The 24,362-nt window shown below is 33.8% G+C and overlaps 1 protein-coding gene across 4 annotated transcripts in view; it reads left to right on the top strand.

Moving 5' to 3' along the window:
- PDE4D (phosphodiesterase 4D) overlaps positions 1 to 24,362 on the top strand; it is a 1,549,195-nt gene that overhangs the window by 320,554 nt on the left and 1,204,279 nt on the right. For all 4 annotated transcript variants that reach the window (XM_032281891.1, XM_032281808.1, XM_032282629.1 and 1 more), the window contains exon 2: positions 2,629 to 2,762. In XM_032281891.1, the coding sequence (XP_032137782.1) occupies positions 2,721 to 2,762 (42 nt within the window). In that variant the 5' untranslated portion in view covers positions 2,629 to 2,720. The remainder of the gene's footprint in view (positions 1 to 2,628; positions 2,763 to 24,362) is intronic.

Genomic DNA, 24,362 nt, shown 5'->3' on the forward strand with positions numbered 1-24,362 from the left:
TTAGGGTAAAAACTTCGCTATTGCTAGTTCCAGGTACTGTGCCATCCTTTGCAGATTCCTCTGCCATATCAACATCTCCTTAAACAGCCTCTTTGATAAACCTGCTGTAAATGATCCTAATATAAATATGCTGTCTGTTTATTCCTGGACCGTAACTGATAGATTATTCATACTGGTTAGTGGAAAGTAGATCTGCCTACAGACATATTATTTGAGAGAGGTTAGCATTTTTAGGAGAAAAAATAAGAGTGGGCAGTTGTTGCTTGCCATTTGATGCTAAGAGGAAAAGAAGGTAATGATGATGGATAATGATAAAGAAATGATGATGATGAGCTCCATATACCTCCTATGAGCCAAGCATTCTCCTAGACAATCCTTTTTACCTCATTTATTTTGAAAACACATATGTGTTCTTGCCTTTCTTTTGCAGATCTGGAAAAAGTTCAGAGGAATCAAATAATGTACCTAAAAGCTACATAGAATGCCAGTGGAGAGCTGAAATTTCAAACTATGCCTACTTGGTACGATAGTCTGTGCCCTTTTAGTGAGGCTAGGTGACTCCTAGCTATACAGGCTGAAAAGAGCCATCCCATCATCAGTCAGTTTTCAACTGAATCTCTTTGCCTATTCAAATTTCTCTAAGTTCTAAATTCCTGTAGGAAAGTATCTCTTAATGATGGTCTTCAAATGATTTCAAGGCAATTTTTTTTTTAAACCTGGTTAATTCAGCAAAGCTTATCAGGTCAAATCCATTATTTGTCTGATTTGACTGATTTGTTAATTATTGAGTCGCTAACCCAGTAGGGCAACTATTACATGGTTGTCCCTAAGACTACTCCTTAAATACTGGATGAATAATTAAATATTTTGAATAAGTTTTTCTCTGATACTATGTAAGCTTCCCACAGCTGTTATCTAAAGTTTGTTTTTCCCTAGATGTGGAATATTTTGTTCACAGTTTGTATTATTTCTGTCCAATTCTTAAATGAAATGAGTAACAGAATTCTGCATTTTCTGAGACCTATAGGATACTAATTTGTAAAGGTGATTCAATTCCTCATGGTATACTAGCTGAGGACTTTCCATTTGTGGATCAGCTTCTCACTCCAAATCCTACTCCTTTAAAAAAAAAAGTCCATACACACTCAGAAAAACAGTATTTATCTTAGCAACTCACATTTGATTGTGCATTTTTCTTTAATCTTCAGGCAAGCATTTCTATCAACCTTGGAACAAGGCTTTGTCCCTTGTTTCCTTTTGAGTCCCCAAGTTGCATCTAGAGATATTCTTAGCTGTAGTGACCTTTATTTCTCTGTTTCTACCTCTACTTTGCTGGTGTGGGACCTCTGACCTCCCTCAAAGTGTCTTCCTTTTATTTTGAGAAGACTTGAGAAGGTGACTCACATATATTCCAAACAAGTATTTTCAGCCTTTAAAAAGTTGTGTTCCCTACAGTCTTCTCCACTTTCAATTTGTATGTTTTTTCAAAAAAATTATATATGGTTACTTTTTTTTAAAAAAGTCTTTTAAATGTCTAATTTATACTACTTAGTACTTTAATATTTTTGGATCGTTTTGGCAGAAGCAGTTCCTTCAGACCTTGGTCACTGTTACTTTTTTCCTTAAGTCTCAGACACATGTTTTTTGAGAAGCTTAGAACAAACCCAAATGATAGAACTACATGCTGCTGTTAGCATCAGCCTACACCTACAATATTAGCCTAAACCTGCAATATCAGAGTTTTTGTGGTTTGACCAAGCCTTTTGTCCCCTTTCCCTTACAGTAAGTTATTTCAGCCCACATGCAAATATACCTTATACATATGTAGGTTGTGTCCAGATATAGCAGAATATCATAAATGAACACAACATATACAGCTGTTCAATTTGTTCTTTCCTCAAAACTCAAAACGTAGAATCTTCATTGTAGTGTCTAGGAGAAAGTGAAGATTAGTTAGGTAATGAGGATATCAATGCCATTCAAGTGGCAATTACTCTGGAATATTCCTTGAAATAACAGTTACTGCTTAACAATTACTGCTTATACTTCTTGTTTTCATCTTCTCAAGCATTCCTTACAACCACTTGGAACTAGAGGGGTAGAGAACTCACTAAATTTACTGAAGAGTCATTGGGTTGGCTTCAAGGTACTATTTATTATTGTCAGTGAAACAAGAGGCAAAGATGCAGTGGTTTAGAGGGCCCTTTTCTTCAGATGTAGTTAAGATTCCTCCAGCAGTGGATCACCTTAGTGACTCTTTAGTGACAAATTGTTGAGTCTTTAGCTGTCCCAACAAGAATCAACACATACACAACTCAGTTTGCATCTTTATTTCGTACACATAACTTTAGGTATGGCTACCATATCTATTTTTTTTTCAGCCACTAAAAATGTAGACTTGAATATTTAATGGAAAAACAGATGGTGCTTGAAATCTGTAATTTACATTTAACAAAAGTTGTTTTGGAAATGTTGCTTTTGTATACTTTTTTATTGCTTCAAACACAGCACCGTTTTAGCCTGTTCCAATGAATTATTTAAGAATTTCTGTCCTAGTCTAAGACAGCATTTCAAAGTGCACATGTTAATCACATACTTGATTAAACATTTCTTTCCTTTTCTTTCCAGCATTCCAGTTGGCTTTTGAGTGGATACTTGTTGCAGTGAGAGCATCGACACTGGAAACACTAGTGCAAATTTTAATTACTTAAAACACCACAATGAAAAGAAATACCTGTGATTTGCTTTCTCGGAGCAAAAGTGTAAGTAACATTTGTTTTCATCTATTTTCTAAACATATGTACCTACAATATTTTACTTTTTGTTTTGGATTTTAAGACTGTGCTATCATGATTACGCTTGTGGGAAACCTTTAGTTAACTTTCAGTTCTCTGACTGTACACAGCTTATTAACAAATGAAGATTTGTTTGTCTGTGTGACCTGGTTAGCATTTGATGAGAATTTTCTTTCAGCTAGTTTATACCTTACCATTCATTCATACAAGTCTACAAGCATGATATTGAACACTCTGATTTTTGAGTGCATGCAGAAAATATATGATTAAAACTTATAATAGAAGGAATTTATGTCTTGAATAGGAAACTTTCTGGGAAAGTCCAAAAGCATACATTAAACTTATGTCATTAAGTACTTCAATCAGTCACATTCTGAAAGTTCTTCCCTTCTATGAAATTTCTACTCTGGCATATATCTCTAATTTCCTCTTTTAATCTTCCTTTTAAACATTTTAAAGTGAACATCCTCCGAGATCTAAAGGTTAAGCCTTCTTTCCAATTACTTAGTGTTCTTAAGTTACCACAGTCATGATACTTTTAAAATGTATATTAGTTTATGGAAAAAAACAAATAGAGCATCTCAAAGAAAGCTACTCAAGGCTAGGATGAAAGCAGACTGTTATTTCCATCAAACAAGCACTAGGAACATATCCCTTTGTTCATTTGCCCAAGGGGGATAAGGCATCCAAACAGATATAGTTGTGACGTAGGAACATTCATTTGAAGGCATCAGAAAAACCCCAAATGCAAACACATTTCTCTAATGTGGGAGCACTTTGAGATATAATCAGTGATTCTAGGGTGATGGCCCAAGGCCATCTTTCATCTTTCCATAGAGTTACCATCCAGCTTTTAAGGGTGAGGCATGAGTATGTGCAAATAAAGTATAGTATGCCCAACTGGGTTTGTTAAAAAATGAGAATATGCTAAGAGATATGCCAATCCTTTTACTGAATACTGTGTTTAATAACCAACCAAGAAAATTCAACAAACTCTGAGGAATTGTTCAAATGTATTTGTTTTACTGGTTGGTGTTTGGTTGTATGGATTATTGCATAAAAGAATGGTCCGTTGCTTTGAGCCTGGAATCCCTTTTATAATCATACAAAATTGCTCATTGTAATAGGAGGTGCCCTGCATACCAATTGCCCAACTGCAATCACATCTTTCTCTAACTGAGTTTTCTTACTACAAATTAAATATGAAAGCAAACTATTCATATAATGTTTTCTTCTTTTATTGCATTTCAGAGACATGTGATCTAAAAGAATATGTAAAGGCAAAATGGAGAATATTTTTAATAATTACAAATATGTCATTAACCATTGCCCTATTCTTGAAGGAAAACATTCTAAAAGCAAATGATTAACTAAGCCATGACTTTAAGGAACTGAGAGTACTTAATGATGCTTGGAGATTTCCTATTCGTATTTGTTTAATGCAAAAAATTTTATCTTGGTGGAAAGGCTCAAGCTTTCCAGATTAAGAGAACTGAGTTGCCTACATTTGTCCAAATATAAACAGTAGAACTGTTATTTCACTACTTCTTAGCTTCTTGAAAATCCACTGGCATAAAGAAATGCTTCTACTTAGTTAAATGACTTTAAGAAGAAGTTAATGTTTATTAGGAAAAAAGATCCAAACTTACTGCCTAGTTAGAAGTTGTCACTTTAGGACTACAAAATTTTATTTTGCTCTGGTCTAAGCATGTTACCTCCCAACGCTTAAGATTTTGCCATAATGTAACCCAGAATTGTATACTTAGAGGTTGATGTTTCCTGTGTTTGGTGAAGAAAGTTTAAAGAATTAGTTCTCTTTAGAATCTGAGGATGTTTTTCTTTGACATTATGACATTGGAAAATCCAAAAAAAGTTTGAAATTTAAAATAGTCAATGTTCCTCCCTACCTGACTCTCTGTAGGACTTGTATCTTTCATTGTGAAAATTTAAGGCATACAAAAGAGATGCAAAAAAAAAGATCATCCTTCAGTTACTCAGGAGGCTGAGGCAGGAGAATTGCCTGAACCCAGGAGGCGGAGGTTGCGGTGAGCAGAGATCGCGCCATTGCACTCCAGTCTGGGTAACAAGAGTGAAACTCCGTCAGATAAAAAAAAAAAAAGATCAGCCTTAAACAGTCACCTTATTTAGTGAATTCCTCTCATGACAGGGGTTCCAGTGTATCTTGGAAGACCATTTAGTCACTCTTCATCTCAAACAATTCAGGTATAAGATGGGTTGTTAAACTAGGTGAGAGTTCTGTTTCCTACCAGTTATGAGTTTCTATGATTCTGTATCATGTTGTGCTCATTCATAAGTTGAATTGAAGACCAGTTCCCAAATAAATATAAAATCAAGCCATCGGGGAAAGAGAGTATATTAATCAGCTTTGGCTACCATAGCAAAAAACCACAGCTAGGTAACTTAAGCAGAAATGTATTTTATCATAATTTGGCAGGCTGGGAAGTTCAAGATAAAAACGCCAACCAATTCTGTTCCTGATAAGTGCTTTCTTCATGGTTTTCTCATGGCCTGTAGACAGCTACTTTTTCCTTGGGTCCTCACATGGCAGAGAAAGAAAGCAAGTTGTCTGATGCTGCTTCTTTTAAGGTCACTAATCCCCTCATTAGGTCCCCACCTTCATGACTTCATCTAATCCTAATTACCTCCCAAAGACACCACCTCCAAATACCATCACATTGCAGGTTAGGGCTTCAACATTTGTATTTCATGGGGACACAAAAATTTGGTCCGTAAGGGAGTTTGATACGCTTAAAGGATGGATGATTAATTTTAATAAGTCTCTGTCATATTTAAGCCCAAAAGGTAGTGACCAGTATACTGGAATCTGTATGTTCTCCCAATTTGATAACACTGAAAATGATCTGGTCAACATATTTCTCTTCATTTCTTATTTTCTAAATTTTATGTTAGGGACATTCTTGCTTATGACTTTGAAGTCTAATAATCTCTTCATAGACCTAGGAGTTAATTTTAATTTTACCAAAAAGTGATTTCCCCCTTTCTTCACTATTCTTGGTTTGCTTATTTTATGTTGTTTTTTCTTAATATCCAATTCAATGACATAGGTCTCTGAAGTATCTTGTCCTATCAATGGATTTATTATTCAACTTTTCAGATGTTTATAAATTTCAGAACTGACTATCTGAGTTACCCTTCTTCCCTCTGCTAATGCCTGCTTTCTTACTGGCTTTTAGGTAAGTAGGGGAGGGAAGGAAAGGTACAGACAAGAGGACAGGATATAAACTTTTTGTTGTGATAGTATATTTTAAAATCAAGAGTTAAACAAAAAATTTAAGCATCTTTTTTTTCTTTACAATATCCCTATTATTCTCCAAACTCATGAATTTTTATGAATCTTCTCATCTGGAGAATAAACTAGATACATTTTAATTCTTATTCATTAATGAATTTTCTTGTGTATTGAGTTCTAAACTCTCTTGTAGTCTTTCGCATTAAATTCCCAATTTTCCAGTGAACTGAATCATTTTCTTCCTACCAGTGTCAATATATCCAAGATGTCATCTACTCAATTGGATTTGTTAATTTTCTTGAAGAAATTGCCCTTTATCTGTCTTAGGATTCATTTGGATGCTCTACATTTGGATAAATTTGTCACTCACCAGATGTCTTTAATTGACGTTCCCTGTTCTTTTTTGAAGAATTGTTGTTTAGTGTTCATTCAAAACTGGAAGCAAGTCCTTGGTGTTTTGAAGACACAGGGTATCTGGCACATTCTTTGCATATTGAATTTAAGGCCCACCTAAATAGGTTGTCAGTTTTGAGTCCAGGAGCTAGCAGTCCATCTGGTGAAATTATTCCCAGTAGGCTCCCTAGAATTGCTTATTTTCACAGAAGACTTTAAAAATATTATACAAACTTTATAAACTAAAGTGAGTTTATTCTTTTAAAAAAGGCTTTTTTTTCCATCTGTACTTTTACATTGCTGAGTTTTTAGAAGCAATCACTCACCTAATGACCCAGGGTGCGTTATTTATGTTATTTTATCTGCATTTCAGTGTCCACCTGAAAAGGGCAGCCAAAAAATAAATTTGGAAAAGATGACACATTTTGTTATGACACTTCAGAGCTATCCACATTCATTTTTTCTCACAATTACTCTATAAGATAGAGTATTTTTTATTCGTGTGTTTAAAGTAAAATTAACAAATTCCTTCCTAGTTGGGCTTCATTTCTCTGCTATATTCAATCCCACCTAAGCTATGAGGCTTACAAAGCTGTTGCAGCTTAGAATCCTAACAAAGTTAAGGATGTAGAAACTGATTTTTTTTACTTGTATTCACTCAGTAGTGTCCGAAGAAGGTCAGACATGGCACTGTAGGTAAAAAACCCTTTGAAAAGCACAAAATACAAAACAAAATCAAGTTCCTGCTTGTGTCTTTATTCACAAAAAATTGATATGAGAAGCTGTAGTTTTAGAGATTTTACTCCTTTGGTCCTTACACCTGCCTTCCAGCTTATTCTCCTTCTTTACAAAGTTCTACAAATATTTACTGCATGGTTACTGTGTGTTAGGATCTGGGTATCTAATGCAAGAGACATGTTCTCTCTATCCTCATAGAGCGTATCTGATAACTAAGCTTATTATTTTTATAATTTGTTAAAATTATTTCTCCACCCTGATCACCCAAATCTATCCCATTTTAATCTTTAATTCTTAGTAGGAAGACTGAAGTTCTGTCTCTCTCAAGTCTCTGTGTGCTTGCACATTATCATGTTGTCAGCACCCTGTTTAGTAGGGATATTTTGAGCTGTGAATAATGTGCCATAATTGACAATTATGCTCATTGTTGCAGAAATGTAGATTATTTCAGAGTGGGTAAAAAGAGTTTTTCTCAGATAATCAACAATAGTATAAGAATAGCCAAGAATATAACTAAATGTGGGTATGACAGGAAAGATCTGAAAGAATAGGGTCTGATCAGCAACCATTTGCTTTGAAATCAATCACACGTCACATGACTATTTTAGTGGCCAAAGCCGATCATTAAATTGTCATCTTGGAAAAATCTCCCCTCTTTTTTTTCTATATTGTGATGTTTTTCTATTTCATTTTTGAAAAATTTCAAGTTGCAGTTGAATTACAAATGATTATGTCCAAGACATAATTGCATATATTGTACTTACCAGTGTAGACACCACAGATACACAAAAATGGAGACGAGTCTTGTTGCATTGACAATGAATATTAAAAAATTATTCTTACAGACAAAAACTCTATAACAGTGAGATTTTGAAGAAAAGCTTAATGGGTGGAGTTTTCTATCAGTTGTATTTGCTCTAGAAAAATGTTTATGTATAATAGCTTCTTATTTTTAACTGAAGGTAATTCTCTATTTTAAAATATTGTTTAGCTGTTTTTTTCATTATTGAAATGACAAATGTTTTGAAAGCTAAAAAATTGACTTCAATTAAAATTATTGATGTGTTTACATTGTTTCTCATGATCAGCACTTTCAAGGGCAGAACTGGAATGGTCCCTGAGTTGCAGTTCTGGCTTTGCATCTGTGCATCTATGTCTTGGTAGAAGAAGTGGGAGTAAAAGAACCATAAGTAATTAGATTTATTATCAAATGCTTCTAATATCTAGCATATTTTTTCAAAGGTAAAATGAGAAAATAGCATAGAAATCGTGTTAAAAAAAGAAAACAAAAATCCAAACCAAACCATCAAGCAAAAATCACTTTAAAAATGCTTTACAGGCTGGGTGTGGTGGCTCACACCTGTAATCCCAGCACTTTGGGAGACTGAGGCAGGTGGATCTCGAGGTCAGGAGCTCCAGACCAGCCTGGCCCATACGGTGAAACCCTCTCTCTATTAAAAATACAAAAATTACCTGGGCATGTTTGTATGTGCCTGTAGACTCAGCTACCCAAGAGGCTGAGGCAGAAGAATCGATTGAACCTGGGAGGCAGAGGTTGCAGTGAGCCGAGTTCACGCCACCATACTTCAGTGTGGGTGACAGAGTGAGACTCTGTCTCAAAAAGAAAAAAAAAAAGTTATACAATAATCAATTATGTTCTATACTTCTGCAACAAATCCTTTAAGTCTCAAAGATTTCCTAAATGGAATTAATCCATCAGTAAGCAGATAACAACTTTATTTTTATTGTTGAAAAAGTCACTCTTGTCAGTTCACAAGTTTCCCTAACTTGTGCAAATTAAAAGTCATAACAGCAAGGCTAAGAATGGTTGGTTGGTGTGTAGTTAGCGCCACCTTGACCCTGCTTTCCAGTTCTTTCTATTACCCAGCATATGCCGTATGCCACACACACGGAGGTAGGGGTACAGACCCACTTACAGCACAAGAACTGGGAATAGGCATTTAGCTTATAACTCTTTTATGGTCATATTCCCCTCCAACTGCCATTCTTTCTACTCTGGTAGTCTGGACTTCTGCTTTGACAATATTGTTTCTGTGGTAAGGATTTGACTGTGCTTGCAGCCCTCACCATCCCGAATTTAATCCAATCTTCAATATTTATTAAGCCCTCACCAACTATTTGACCAAACTCTGCCAGTTACATCCTACAGAACAGTGCACCAAATGGTACCCCAGCAGTCCAGAGTTATCACACCACCAATTCACTTCCAGGTTGAGCTTTAAGATTTGCGGAGAATCTTGCTTTTGAAATCACATTGGCTTTTAGCTAAATGTATTAAAATTACTGGAAAAAAATGATAACACTACAGTACTGCAACGAAAACAATCCTTTCTATAAATTCATTTAAAACAAGAAACAACAAACCTTAAATGTCCTTAAAAATATTATTAAATGTCCAACTTTTATTTTTCTAGAAGAGGCCATTACATAGCATTAAATTGGCCAGCAGGGCTGTATTTGAACATACCCAAAAGAGACCTAGACATTGCTCAGAAACAATAGTCTCTGAAAGATACTCAGAATAAACAAGGGATTGGAGGAAAAGATGAGAGATCTCCAGTATGTCTGCATATAAGGGCTGAAAAAGGAAAAGATTCCAATTATGTTTTTTCTTTGCAAGTGCTCATGCAGGGATTCAGAACATGTAATCCTCACCCAAAGTAAGTGAAATAATTGGCAGGTAGTCAAAGAAGACTTTACCCTTGAGTGGGTGGTACTGTTTTCTATTCAGAAAGCATTTATATGTTTTATTTCCTGAAACAATGCTGGAATGTCCTAATGCAAGAAGGGAGAATTGAAAACAACAACCCTAAAATACAATTAAATATTGGGAAAAGTGACTCAGAATAGATGTAAGTTAAAACTTTCTGACAGGGTTTTCTAGCATTGAGATAGTATTTTTTAAGGAAATTATAAAATGATCTTATATCAAGATCTTTTCACAATCTGATGAAATCTTTATGGTTCTTTAAATTGTATTGTTAATATCATACTCTGAATTATAAAAATTTAAATATTTCAGTTTATAGTCTTTAACTTCTCATTATTATATTTATAAATGTGTATATAATATGTGCGTATGTCTATTCACGAGGATAATTAACAAATATGTTAGTTGCTACAATAAATGAATGCTTGTAGCAGAAAAAAAAATAAAGAAAGAAATCAATGTAATCAAAATAAAGTCAACTTGCTACTGGAAAAAAAAAAAAGAAAGCATCATATTTTTATCAGCAGTGCCTCTGGGTAGCATGTGATTGATTATTAGAGTGATTTTATAGATAATAAATAATACAAGATGTTAGACTGAGATAGGGAAGGAAAAAAAAGAAAACAAATATGTTAGTTGGCATCTGCTCATTTAAAACTAGATATATACTTTCATTAAAACTAAATGTATACTTTCATTACAGTAATACACATCATTCATTAAATTATCTTGTGGCTTAGTATTAAAAATTCTTACCAATATATGACTTTGGGTGAATGACCTCACTGGTCTCTGTATCACTCTTGTATAACATGAGGGGAGTAGCTTAAATGAATGAAAAGATTTCTTTCAACTCCAAGGCTATGACAACATATTTCCAATTTTGTATATTTCTTAGAACAGCCTCAGTAATAATTTTTCACATTATGAACATTACAGTCAAAGAATAGGTTCTTCTTAACCTCACAAATGACTATCCTTTCCATCCAAAGTATAAACAGGATTCTGATTAATAAATTGAGCTCATCGAATCTCTGCCAAGTATGCAAAATCACTGCTTCTGTTTGTTGGACATTTATTGCCTCTGAGAATTGATGGAATTAAAAATAACCTCATATTACAGGGACTTCAGAGAATTAATTATTTAAATTTTTTGCTGCTTTAAACATTAATTTTGTTTCTTTCCCTATACATTTCTTTTCCCCATACATGTTGCTGATAAGAGCTGTAATATATTGAGTGGTTGTTCTATGAAGAAATCTAAATCCATATTCCAATGACAGCAGCTTTGGCTAGCTACTGGCTCTCTGCTGATAACTACCATTTTGACCCCTGCAGTTCACCTGTGGTCATACCAAGCCTGTCTGTTTTTTCATTAACAGAGACCTCTGAATTGTGCCAAGTGTGGACAGTGTGGTTTCTTCCTCACTTTCCTGAATTGTAACCAGTTCTAGGCATTCATATGCAACCAAAGTTTACTAAGTCCTGTGCATAATGGGAGGCAATAATAGTGTAGAAAGAAAACCATAGGACTGAATATAAGAAGTAATCATTTCTGGCATTATAGACAAACCTAGTCCTTTCTGCTTAGTTACTGAACTACGTGCTGTTGCTCTGCTTATCTTCCCACAGTGAAATGCCTTTCTTCTTATGTTTTACATGGTTTCTAGGTTCTTTACTCCAGGAAACCGAGGAGAAACCCTCATTCCAAGTTCAAGTAAACAAATAATTTATAAAGATACAACTCTGCCCACCACAAAAACTCCTTTCACAGTGTTACACAAAGGCATTTAAACTAGAGCATCTATGTTACAGAAACGGACCTTAACTAGTTCATTATCAAACCAAAGGAATACTCTTTCCTCAAAGCTGCACCTTTTCCCTTAAAAGAACACTCCGTGTCCCACACTCTGAGGTATTTTCATTAAGACTTTAGAAAATACTTGGATCAGTTATCAGCCAAAAGTACGCCCATTCCAATAAAAATATTTAAAGACATGGAAAAATCAATGAATCCAGACAATCATCATTCTCACCAAACCTTTATCATTTCCATAACTCACAGTAGATAATCTCAAATTCTTAATTTTAGTAAATTAAGAAATTTCAGCATGAACTATCTAGCTTCTGATTTAAGCTCAGAGATGCAGAGAGCTTCAAAGAGTGTCTTTCTCATCCTTACTGTAAGGAAAAAGCTGTACAAACTACTCATTCATGATTTTAAAAATACGCCAGCAAACTGAGGTTGTAGGGCAATCAAACAACTCAAAAGCTAGAAAGAGACAGGAAGCTGCAAGGAGAAGGAGGATGGCATTATTTGTTTTTCCTTGGGCAGACACCACCAGATGTCGTATAAACCAGCAAGATGATTCAGCTAAACATTTTAATGAATTGCTAAAGGCTGAGTATGGGCTAGAATGAAAATGTGACGCTGGAGATGGCAGATTTAGGAGGTACATCCTATACCAGGTTTTTCCTCCAGAAACCCCACTAGGCACTGGCAGGAAAGACCGGAGAGAACAGCAGCCACTTTCAGAACCACACCCATTTCCCAGTGGAATAAAAGAGTTATTTGGCAAAAATAATACCAACAACCATTGTCTTAGGGAACTGGAGGAAACCCACTTGTGATGGTGGCAATAAGAAACATGATTGTGGTGAGGAGAAGAGAAAGAAGTAATGCTCTATCCCTGGGGTAGGGAAAAATGCTAGGATTAGCACAACAGTTGGAGAAAGTTGCAGGAGCACTTGTGAAGGCCACATTGCTGATACAGAGTTACACATTGCCTACCTGAGTCTTAATCAGAACGTCAAGGAATGCCCTTCCTCCCTGGCCTGCTATCAACAGCCTAACAAGTGTTGAGTATAAATAATATTGGAATATGGCTGAAAATTCACTTTAGGTCCTGGCATTAAGGGAAGACCCAAAGCTAAAGGGGAAGCAAATCTTAAGAAAATAACGACTGGCGAGCAATTTCACAATCTACTTCCCATTAAGCCTCCAAAAATACTTACCTCGGTATCTACTGCCCTACACAAGATATCTGGCTTTCAACAAAATATTATGAGGCATATGAAGAGGCAAGAGAAAGAACTCCAAAGAGATAGCACATACAAACATGTGATATATGGAACACATATTAAAATTACCAGACAAGGAATTTAAAATAACTATGATTAATATGTTCAAGACTCTAATGGAAAAGGTTGAACACACGTGAGATTAGATAGGTAATTTCAGAGGAAATATGGAAACTAAGAAAAATCAAATGGAAATGCTAGAAATCAAAAACATAGTCAAAGAGATTTAAAAAAATGCCTTTGGGCTTGTTAGTAGACTTGAGATAGATAAGGAAAGAATCAGTGGACTTGAAAATAAGTCAGTAGAAATTACCCAAACAGAAAAAGGAGTGGAAATAAAAGGGGGAGAGAAAGAGCATAACAGAGCATCCAGGATCTCTGGTAATATTATATGGCATGACATATTCATAATTGAAATGATAGAAGGAGAAGGAAGTAAAAAAGAGGTAGAAGAAATGTTTGAAGGAAAAAAATGGCTGAAAAAATATCCAAAATTAATGAAGAGCACTAAATCATAGACTCAAAATCTCTATATAGTATATAAAGCAAGTATATAAAGCAAGATACATATCAAAATAAATGCCCATGTACAGAGACATACTATATTGAAATTGCTAAAAAACAACAACATAGAGAAAACCTTAAAGGCAACCAGAGGGAGGGAATGATAAATTACCTCAAGAGAAATAAGGATAAGAATTACAGCAAATTTCTCCTCAGAAACATTGCAAGCAAGAAGAAAAAGGAATGACATCTTTAAAGTGGCGAAAGACAAACAAACCCTAGTAACCCAGAATTCTATACCCAATAATAATAGAGTTAAAACAGGAAGTTAAATTTTTCTGACTGAACTATTTAGGTTCCTGTTCTTTCTGATGTCCCCAAAGTAATATGGACCTAGATCCTCTTTTATTTTTATCTTTCTTTTTTCAAATCTGAGAGGGTAAAGATGTTTCTTCTGTTCAAGACCAACACCTCTACTGTCCCAGAGGACTGAGTCAGCTGCCTCCTCCCTGTATAGGCTCAATTGCAATGCTGCTAATCTCTCTTCTCTCTCTCCTTTTTACGTTGGTTTATGAACTAGACTATCCAGTCCTTTCTGTCACTCCTTTCCATGTATGTCTCTTTTGGCAATTCTAATATTCATCTTTTTTCCCTAATATTTATTGATGTTTCCTTGCAAGGCTGCATGCTCCTTAAACTATGCTCTTCCCTAAGATTCAGTCATTGGCCCATGTAATATTTTAAGGTATGAAGACACCTTAAAGATCATAATATATCTCCTTTCCTGTCTTAATTTTCTTCTATTTGAATCTCTCAATTTCCATATTCAGCTCATATTTCTGGTTTTAGGCTTAGAACTCTAACCAAGCATTTGCTGAACATTCATAACATCTACACAACATTTCTCGAACTAGATCCATTCACTATTCTTCCTCACCTTTAAACATACTGCTACATATTCTAAATACTCTCTATTATATTTACTGCCTCAGCTATGGATTGCCTAAAGCAGAGCCTTGTGATCCTTCCTCAGCTCCAGACTCATCATCCCTCCCAGAGTCTAAACAAGCAACAGGCGTTACTGCATGTATTGTGTGGTATATATTTCTGAGTCCTTCTCATCCCAGCTTGACTTCCCTTTCTACCAATGCCCTGGGGATCACCTTATTTTTTCTTCCCAAGATGGGTCTCATTAAAATATACCACAGTAGTGAGAACTAGTAAAATTATATAGTATATATGGAATCTAATGACATTTGCTCTATTGTCTGTTCTGTAGCATCTCTACTTTTTCCTATTAACAGTGTACTAAATGTTTTAAATCTATATCTTTACACAACTACTTTTTATTAGAGTTTAAGATCATCTTTAAATACTGAATTCATAATAAGGTATATCTTGATTGTGTGTGTATAATTTCTATTACAGCCATCATTCATAATTCATTATTTTTAAGGAATAATTATAGCAAAGGCTGATTAGATGAAATGTTAGATTATTTACCATACCAGATGTCAAATGGAATTAAAGTCTAATATGGGTGCTAATATGACTAATAAGAATAACAATAATAATTTAGAATTGCAAAATGCTTTCAAGTTTCCATGTACCATTACAATATTTTCTTATATACTATTACAACATTTTCCTGTTTTTTTTCCCTTTATAAAAACTTAGAGGTAGGAAAGGCAGTTATATTTATCCTCATTTTATGGAGACTCAAAATGAGCCTTTGGAGTCTCAAAATGAGCCTTAGACAGATTGAGTTAGTCAAGATTGCACACCTAGTAATACTGAAGCCCAGATGTACGTCAGTTCTTCTGATTCCAAATTCCTTACTTTGGTCACTAAACCGTGGAATGACACAAATGTAACTGTAGGCATCACTTATATATTAATGTATCCGTTACACCGTGTGCCTACTGGAGAAAAATGAACATATTTATAGTCAAGTGTCTATATTTACAACTATCCTCACAGTTAAATAACAATGTTATATTGTAAACTCTAGTAATTTTTGCATTCTAAATATGACAGAAAATGGATTTTTTTGTTTAGGAAGACATTTTAATTATGAATGGAGGCTTGTTGGGGATCCCTATTATCCTTTCTTAAATCATAAGGAAGGTAAACTCTTTTGCATAATAAAGTATTAGGATTTTTAAACTTGTCCCCTGACTGCTCAAGAGATAAAGTTTGGGGACAGGCAGCGCTTTGGAGGACTCTGGTAAGTGAATAGATAGAAGAAAGCTTCTGCAGGGATAGAGTCATGTGGCAGCAGATAGGGCTTAGGAGAAGGAATTACCAATTGTCCCAGTAACAGAGATGGCCTGGTTAAAGCCTCTTTAGGATAAATGAGTTCCATTAACCAGCTTTAAAGATTTGTCTGTTTTTTTTTCTCCCCTCAACCCTTTCTTTAAACTTTTGTAATCACAACAGCATTCTAACAATTTTGCCTCTCAATGGGAAAAGAAGGGCTGTGTTACTACTTGAGACAGAACAGGGAAGAAAGGTACCGAGGGCAGAGTAAAAGTAATGATGACTGTGGAATTGGAATAGCTATGCAGTGGAAGCTATGACAAATAATTAGGCTTGGTGAAGTACCTCTCCCTTGAGGTATTTCCCAGAAATACTGGGAAGGGTTCTAAATGTCCCATTGTTATGTGGGGAGATGGCTTTGTTTATTGTATTGCCCACAGAAATCTGAATACATTCAAATATTTTGTGTATTTGTGTGTGTATGTGTGTGTACTAAAGTACTCAGCATAAGGCTATGCTATTTCAAATTAACTCATAAAATAATTTGGTTGATACAATATGCTGTGACCAACATTTATTGAGGGCCTTACCAAAGCCAACATATGTATACAGTCACTCATTTAATTCTCAAAACTATTCTATGACACTAATATTTTATGTAACTAATGTATGATACTATTATTATTCCTACTTTTTTTTTTTGGATAAACTAAGTACTTGTGTAAAGTACACAAAGGAGCTGATACTTATGTCTAAAATACCTAAAACATACATTTTTGAAATAATAGAATATGAGGAAAAAGTCCCAAAATTTTATGTAGGTTTTAATAATAAAACTGAAAAGTCAAATCATTTTAAAACCTTAAAATTAGTATATGGAAATATTTTCTCAAAAGTGAATTTTAGACCTCCTGTCTGGATGTGGATACAAAACACATTATTCAGTTTCTTTTTTATAACTTTAAATAGCTTGAAAGACGGCACCTACGCAAATACCAATTTCTCTAAGATAAGAGGCCATACAGGCCTTATGACCTTTTGAACATATCTTCCCAAATCCTTCATTTCTAATTAGAGGATGGTCATTCAGATTTCATTAGATCTAAATCCACAGTGGGGTAGGTTTCAATCCTTTCTGGAAAAAATATTTACAAAGCATATATGAGTTTCAGAATAATAAGAGCTTTTATTCGGTCTCTCTTTGAATATGTTAACCCTTCCTTCTACCTCAGATCAATGCATTTTCATATTTAATAGAAAAACATTAAATATTAAAATATTAAAAGTTATTTAATATTTTAATCGAAAAACTTAAAATATTCTCTAAATTTTATTTTGTTTAAATTGAGCTTTCATTGCTTCTATGATCAATTTTCAATTTGTTTCTACCTTGCACTTCAGTAGCACTAAGATGAATTCTGAAAACTCAAAACAGCCTTCATCAATGTTCCCTTTCAGTAAATAGTATCTCTCTCTGTGCATATTTAGAACAGCATAATTTTAAGAATCAACTGCATCAACCTAGAAATATGGTTTATTTTTTCTCTCTCTCTTAAAACAATTGCAATCCTCTCATATAGTTTATTACCTTGCATTTACAAAGGAGCCACAAAGTTTAATTTGTGTATACTACTTTTGCTTAACTATCTAGCTATCTAGCTGATGTACACATCAACAAATGACAATGTGTTCATTCTATCTTTGGTACATGGACTATTATTTGATAAAAAAAATTCCACTATATTTTAACTTCCAAAGGTAAGGTGATTTTGAATTATCTAGAAGATAGTTTCTTTATTTCAACAATTATAACTCTGTGCTGCCAGATACATATTTTGATCCCAAACTTGAAAATATTTTAATGGTTAGATTATTATACTTTACCTATGACAGATTTTATGGTTATTTTCACTTAAGCTTTCTTATCTTGTTCTCCTCTTTAAAAGTAAACTATTGGAAGTTTCATCATTTCCATTATCAATACTAGAAATTAAACAGCCAGAGATATATGTCTTCTCAGAATTGACTCAACAGTTTTCTGTAATTTAGTAAGATGTTCTCTTCTGTTGTTTCTTCTATTATGTCATTACATACCATCTATGTCATTATTGTGTTTCTCTTCATGTTTTTCTGGATTACTGTAATTCTCTAATCAAGTGCTCTTTATTGTGTGTACAGATGCCTCATTATGATAATACTATATAAAACATTTGTACAGTGCTTTTTAGTTTACAAAGTCATTTTCAGAAACATTACCTTGTTTGCAAGTCATAACAACCTTGTACATTAGGCTGTGTTATTATTATTATTATTTGTAGATAAGAAAACACTTTTATCAGGTGATGAAGAAGGCATTTAAATGGAAAATTTTCAAACCCTTACCCAAGATCTGTTCACTCTCTTTTCCCTTTTTCTTTGTTCCCTTTTACTCTGTATCCTTGGAATTATGTAGATCAATGTTCAAAGGCTAGCCTATCAGTTACTAGCCATTATTACTTTGCTAAGCTAAGCCTTATTTGACTCATTCAAAGTAATGCAGGTGATAATGATTACATCATAGAATTATGAAAAATAAACTAGACAAAGCATGTTAGTGTTTAACACAGCACCATTTTACCCATCTGGTGGCACAGTATTCTAGATTGCCTATTCCTTACTGCTATGTAAATTTTCTTCTTTTCTGAAATTAAAATAATTATAATATTTAATCCAAATTAGACTCTGAAAAGATCATGGTCAATATAATTTATGAGGGAAAAAAATGGCATTAGAAAAGAAAGAAAAATGCAGAGGATAGAGTAAAACTGTGAGCAATTTTCTGGGAACTATTGTGAAATTAAGTTTTTTAGGCTTTTCATGTGGATAATGCAAACTAAATATAATTTGCAGGTCCACAAAAATTTAAGTGATATAAAATTATGCTAAAATCAAGAAGAATGAAAATTAATGGATTTAAAAAATTCTTGTTATTGCATTCTCTCACTTTTTTTAAGAATCTGTCTCTGCAGTAATAAAGGGGAATGGAGTATATTTAGTTTATTTAGACTTGGAATGGTTGCATGCTTGTATCTGACTCAGCGTAAATATGTCCTAACTAATGAGGACTTAATGAAAACTTTTTGTTGCTATTAATTGCTTGTGGATTAATAAATGAATTTAAAAATAGAGTTAGACAACTGCCTCATTTCTTCATCTCTTACCTTTATTCAACTTTTCTATTTGTCTATTCTACAGTAGCAATGAATTCTATCTCATAGATAGGTTCAGACACTAACCCTAGCAAAAAAATTTGTTGTGCTCTTCGTGAGGGAAGAGGTTATATTAGGATGAATTAAATATTTCAGTTGAAAATAATCTGAGCAAATTCATTTAAGAAATTTTGAAAACTCCTAAACAGTATATAAATACATGAAAGTTTAAATAATAATAAACACTGGAGGTACATCTTTTGTGTTGTAAAAAACATAGTTGATCCTTTTCTTTAATGTTTCCTCATTTTTGTATTTTGCTTAGTGAGGCTTTTCTACTGCAAGATTAAGGATAATTTTGCCCATGTTTCTGAACATTCTTTTTTTCCCTTTTCCCCTAACCTTGACAAACAAATTTCCTTTCAAATGTACTAGATGCTTCAAGGATAGCTATTTGAAATAGTTCTTGAAGATTAATAATTTAATTCTCCATGGTGAGCTGTCTTATCCATATTATGATAGTTGATCTTTTTTCTTTTTCTGTTTTTTTTTTGAGACAGAGTCTTACTTTGTCACCAGGCGCCAGGCTGGAGTGCAGTGGCCCAATTTCGGCTCATTGCAAACTCCACCTCCTGGGTTGAAGCAATTCACCTGCCTCAGCCTCCCGAGCAGCTGGGACTACAGGCACACACCACGACACCCAGCTAATTTTTGTATTATTAGTAGAGATGGGGTTTCTCCATGTTGGCCAGAATGGTCTCGATCTCTTGACCTCATGATCCGCCCTCCTCGGCCTCCCAAAGTGCTGGGATTACAGGCTTGAGCCACCACGCCCGGCCCGATAGGTGATCTTATAGAAGAGAAAAAGAATGCACAATCCTATACTTAAAAAACACAATGAACAAAATGAAAAAAGTAGTTATAACAAGCACAACAACAAAAGCTCTAGTGGTATACTGAGAAACAATTGCATTCTTTTGTTCTTTTTTCTTCTTCTAAATCATTATGTTGCATGAAGTACTTAGACATGCACAATCAGCCCTCATATTCATGATTTCTGCATCTGTGGATTCAGCCAGTTGTGGATCTAAAGTATTTTTTAATCATCTGTGGTAAACATGTATAGACTTTTCCTTGTCCTTATTTCCTAAAAAGTACAGTATAACTATTTATGTAGTATTTACATTGTGTTAGATATTATGAGTAATCTTTAGGTGATTTAAAGTACACGAGAGGATATGTGTAGGTTATATGCAGATACTCTGCCATTTTATGTCAGGGTCATGAGCATTCGTGGTATTCGCTGGAAGTTCTGAAACCAATCTCACATGAATACCAAGAGACAACTATATAAATATATATGGCTATGCAGCCTGCCTATTCAGAAGAGGGTTCACAGAAGAAGTGCAGCATGGAGAGATTCATGATATCTTGTGAGGGAGAGTGGAGCCTACAGAGGAATGGTTATTTAGAAAATAGCCAATAAGTTATTTACAGTGAAGAATTAGAAGAGATAATGGAATTGGAAGAACGGAGGCATTAAAGTCTTCCCCCTGAACTTACTATGCCAGTGGCAAGTCTGCTCTAAACCCCTATCCAGGATAATATTCTTCTTCAAAAGATTTTACTTTTAACTTTGATAAGTCTTGATTAGCTCTCTTGGGTTTCAGCTGTTCTTTCACTATGTCAACACTTTACCTATCAGTATCATTGAATCTTGTTGTAGCCAGAGTGGTTTGCAACCTAACACAGAAAATAATCTATATCGCAGGGCTTTGTACCTGATTGCACAGGCAGCGGTCCCAGGCTAAGAGTACCCCTTAATGCTGCAATGCCCACAGTAGTCTTCAACAGGGGGATCATGCCAGTAGGTCTACCCAGAATCTCTGGACAGATTTATTGTTGAGGACCATTCCTAGACAAAGCCAGTCTATAAGGATTGGAATAAGTACTTACTTCTTTAGATGTGCAGATATTGATACATGTCCTCAAACATCAGATATAATCTGGGAAACATGATGCCACCAAATGGACAAAATAAAGGGCCAGTGATTGAGCCTAAAGACATGGAGATGTGTGAACTTCCTGACAGAGAATTCAAAATAACTGTTTAAGAAAGCTCAGTGAATGTCGAGAAAAGACAGCTAAACAATTTTTTTAAAAAGGAGAACATTAAGTAACCCACAATAAGAAACAGAAAAATTGAAATAATAATTTTTAAGGTTAAACAGAAATCCTAGAGCTAAAGTATACAATGGACAAAATGAAAAATGAAATAGCATCAACAGCAGACTTGACCAAGCAGAAGAAAGAATCTATAAACTTAAACACAGGGTTTTTTGAAAATACACAATTGAAGGAAAGAAATTAACAAAAAGGAATGAAGAAAGGATATGAGATTTATGTGACAGCATAAAAAAAGCAAATGTTTGAATCATTGGTGTAAAGAAGAATGGAAAAACAAAGAAGTAGAAATCTTGTTTAAAGACATAAAAGAAGAAAACTTGCCAAATCTGGAGAAAGAAGTAAGTATTCAAGTACAGGAAGGTCAAAGATTTCCAATCAGATTCAGTTAAAATAAGACTATTCAATATATATTACAATAAAATTCTCAAAAATTGAAAACAAAGAGAGGGTCCTGAAATCAACAAGAGAAAAGAAGCAAATAACACATAAGGGCATTTTAATAAGTCTATCAGCAAACTTCTCAGCAGAAACCTTACAGATCAGAAGGGACTGGGTGATATGTTAAAAGTGCTGAAGGAAAAAAATGTCAGCCAAGAATACTATACACAGAAAAGCTGTATTTCAGAAATAAATACTTTCCCAGGAAATCAAACACTGAATAAGTTTATCATTGCCAGACCTGTCTTAAAAGAAATGCTTAATGGAGTTCTTCAAGTTGAAATAAAAGAAATATAATAACACAAAAACATGTATTAATGGTAGTAACACAAATACATCTATAAGTACAAAACTCATTGGTAAAAGTACATAGTCAAATTTGGAATATTCTAATATTGTAATGGTAGTGTTTAAATCACTTATCTCTTTAGTATAAAGGTTAAAATACTAAACTAGTAAAACTAGTAATTACAATAATTTGTTACAGAACATGCAGTATAATAAGATGTAAATTGTGACACCAAAATTCAAAATGTGCTTAGGAAAATGTGGTAAAAGGTCAGAATTTTTTTTTCTTTTGCAATCCATCTTAAGTTGTTAGCTTAAAATAACCTGTTAAAAGTATAAAGTGTTTTTTATAAGCCTCATGGTAACTTCAAAGGAAAACCCTATTATGGGTACACAAAACACAAATTGCAAGGAATCAAAACACACTACTAGAGAAAAATAATTTAACCGCAAAGAAGGACACTAAAAGAGGAATAAAGAAAGAAAGGCTCTATAAAACAACTAGAAAGCAATAAACAAAATAGCAGTAGTAAGTTCTTATCTGTAAATAAACCATAAATGTAAGTGGATTAAATTCTGCAATCAAAAGACACACAAAAATAGATTAAAAAAATGAATCAATTATATTCTGCCCTCAAGGGACTCACTTCACCTGTTATATTAATTATATAATATATAATAATATTATATAGATATGAAATTGAAGAGGACACAAATAAATGGAAAGATATTTCATGTCCATGGATTGAAATAATTAATAGTGTTAAAATTTCTATAATGCCCCAAATGATCTACAGATTCATTGCAATCCCTACCAAAATATTAATGACATTCTTCCAGAAATAAATTTTTAAATTCATATTGGAATTATAAAAAACCTGAATAGCCAAAGTAATCTTGAGCAAAAAGCACAAAGCTTGAGGCATTGCACTTCCTGACTTCAAAATATACTACAAAGCTAAATTAGCTTAAGCAGCATGATACAGCATAAAAACAAACATATAGACCGATGGAGCAGAATACAGCACCCACAAATAAATCCACACATTTGTAGCCAACTGATTTTTGTCAAAAGTGCCAAGAACACACAATGATCCACGTTTTATTGCAGTACTATTTTCATGACAGCCAAGATATGGAATCACCTTAATCATCCATGTTGTTGCATGGATGAACCTGGAGAACCTCATGTTAAGTGAAATAAGCCAGGTATAAAAAGAGAAATACTGTATTACCACATTCATATAGAATCTAAAATTGTTGATTTCATATAAGTAAAGAAGAAAATGGTGGAGAGGCTAGACAGGTTAGGGCAGGGGGACTGGACAAATGGTCAAAGGATACAAAATTTTAATTAGATAGGAGAAATAAATTCAAGAGATTTATTTCTGAGCATGGTGACTGTAATTAATGGCAATATATTGTATTCTTGCAAAATGCTAGAAGAGTGGGTATTAAATGCTCCCCACAATGTGATAACTATGTGAGGTAATGCATATGTTAGTTAACTAGATTTAACCATTCCACAATGTAGAATACTTCAAAACGTCATTTTGTATTTGATAAATGTATACTTAATTGACAGAATGTCAATTAAGAAACAAAACAAAACCAGCTCATGTCCTCCTACAATTATTTAGGAATCCCAGCATAATTAAAGGAGCCAAAGTTTCCATTACATTTTCCTTGACTGCAAGTTCCATGTTGGCTAGATAATTCTGTGAGCATGTTTTCATTTTTTTTTAACATTTAGTATTTTTACTCAATAATCAACATATTTACTTATAAGTAGTGACACAGATATTCAGCCACATAAATATTTTCAAATCGATATCATCTTGTTTCTGCACCATTTATTGAAGAATCCACCTTTTTGTGGAAGTATAGGTTTTTGATGCTTAAATAGAATGGAAGGAGAAAAGGAAAATAATTAACTTCAGATTTCACTAGGTTTTGAGTTTTTATAGCATAAGTCATATTCCACCCAGATTTCTGGAAAATTCTATTTTTAATCCAGGTTTACTTGCTGACCAGTGCCTCTGAATAGTTTTCCTGTTAGTTGTAAATAATGGATTTGTTTTGAATACTCTGAATCCTTGGTTTTCCTTTTTACCTGATATTTAGAATTATTATTGATAATTTAGTAATAATTTTATCATTACTATCCCAGTCTATTGCTTGATTTATCATCATATTGACAGTTTGAGACAAATTTATTTTTATTAAATTATTTTCCTTAAAACAAAGTGTTATAAAAGAGAGGATTAATAGGACAAAATGAAGAATAAACAGCTATGAAGAGTCTAAGTGGTATTAAAGACAGCTCTGTGGCATTTTGAGGTTAATATATTGAAATGATACATTCGTTGCTAGAAAAGAATCCCCAACTGTATGTCTTCTTTTGTAAAGTATCTGTTCATATCCTTTGCCACTTTTGAATGGACTTGTTAGTTTTTTTCTTGTAAATCTGTTTTAGTTCTTTGTAAATT

The sequence above is a fragment of the Sapajus apella genome, unplaced genomic scaffold (assembly GCF_009761245.1).
Source record: "Sapajus apella isolate SASKATOON/1434 unplaced genomic scaffold, GSC_monkey_1.0 scaffold1, whole genome shotgun sequence".
Lineage (NCBI taxonomy): Eukaryota > Metazoa > Chordata > Mammalia > Primates > Cebidae > Sapajus > Sapajus apella.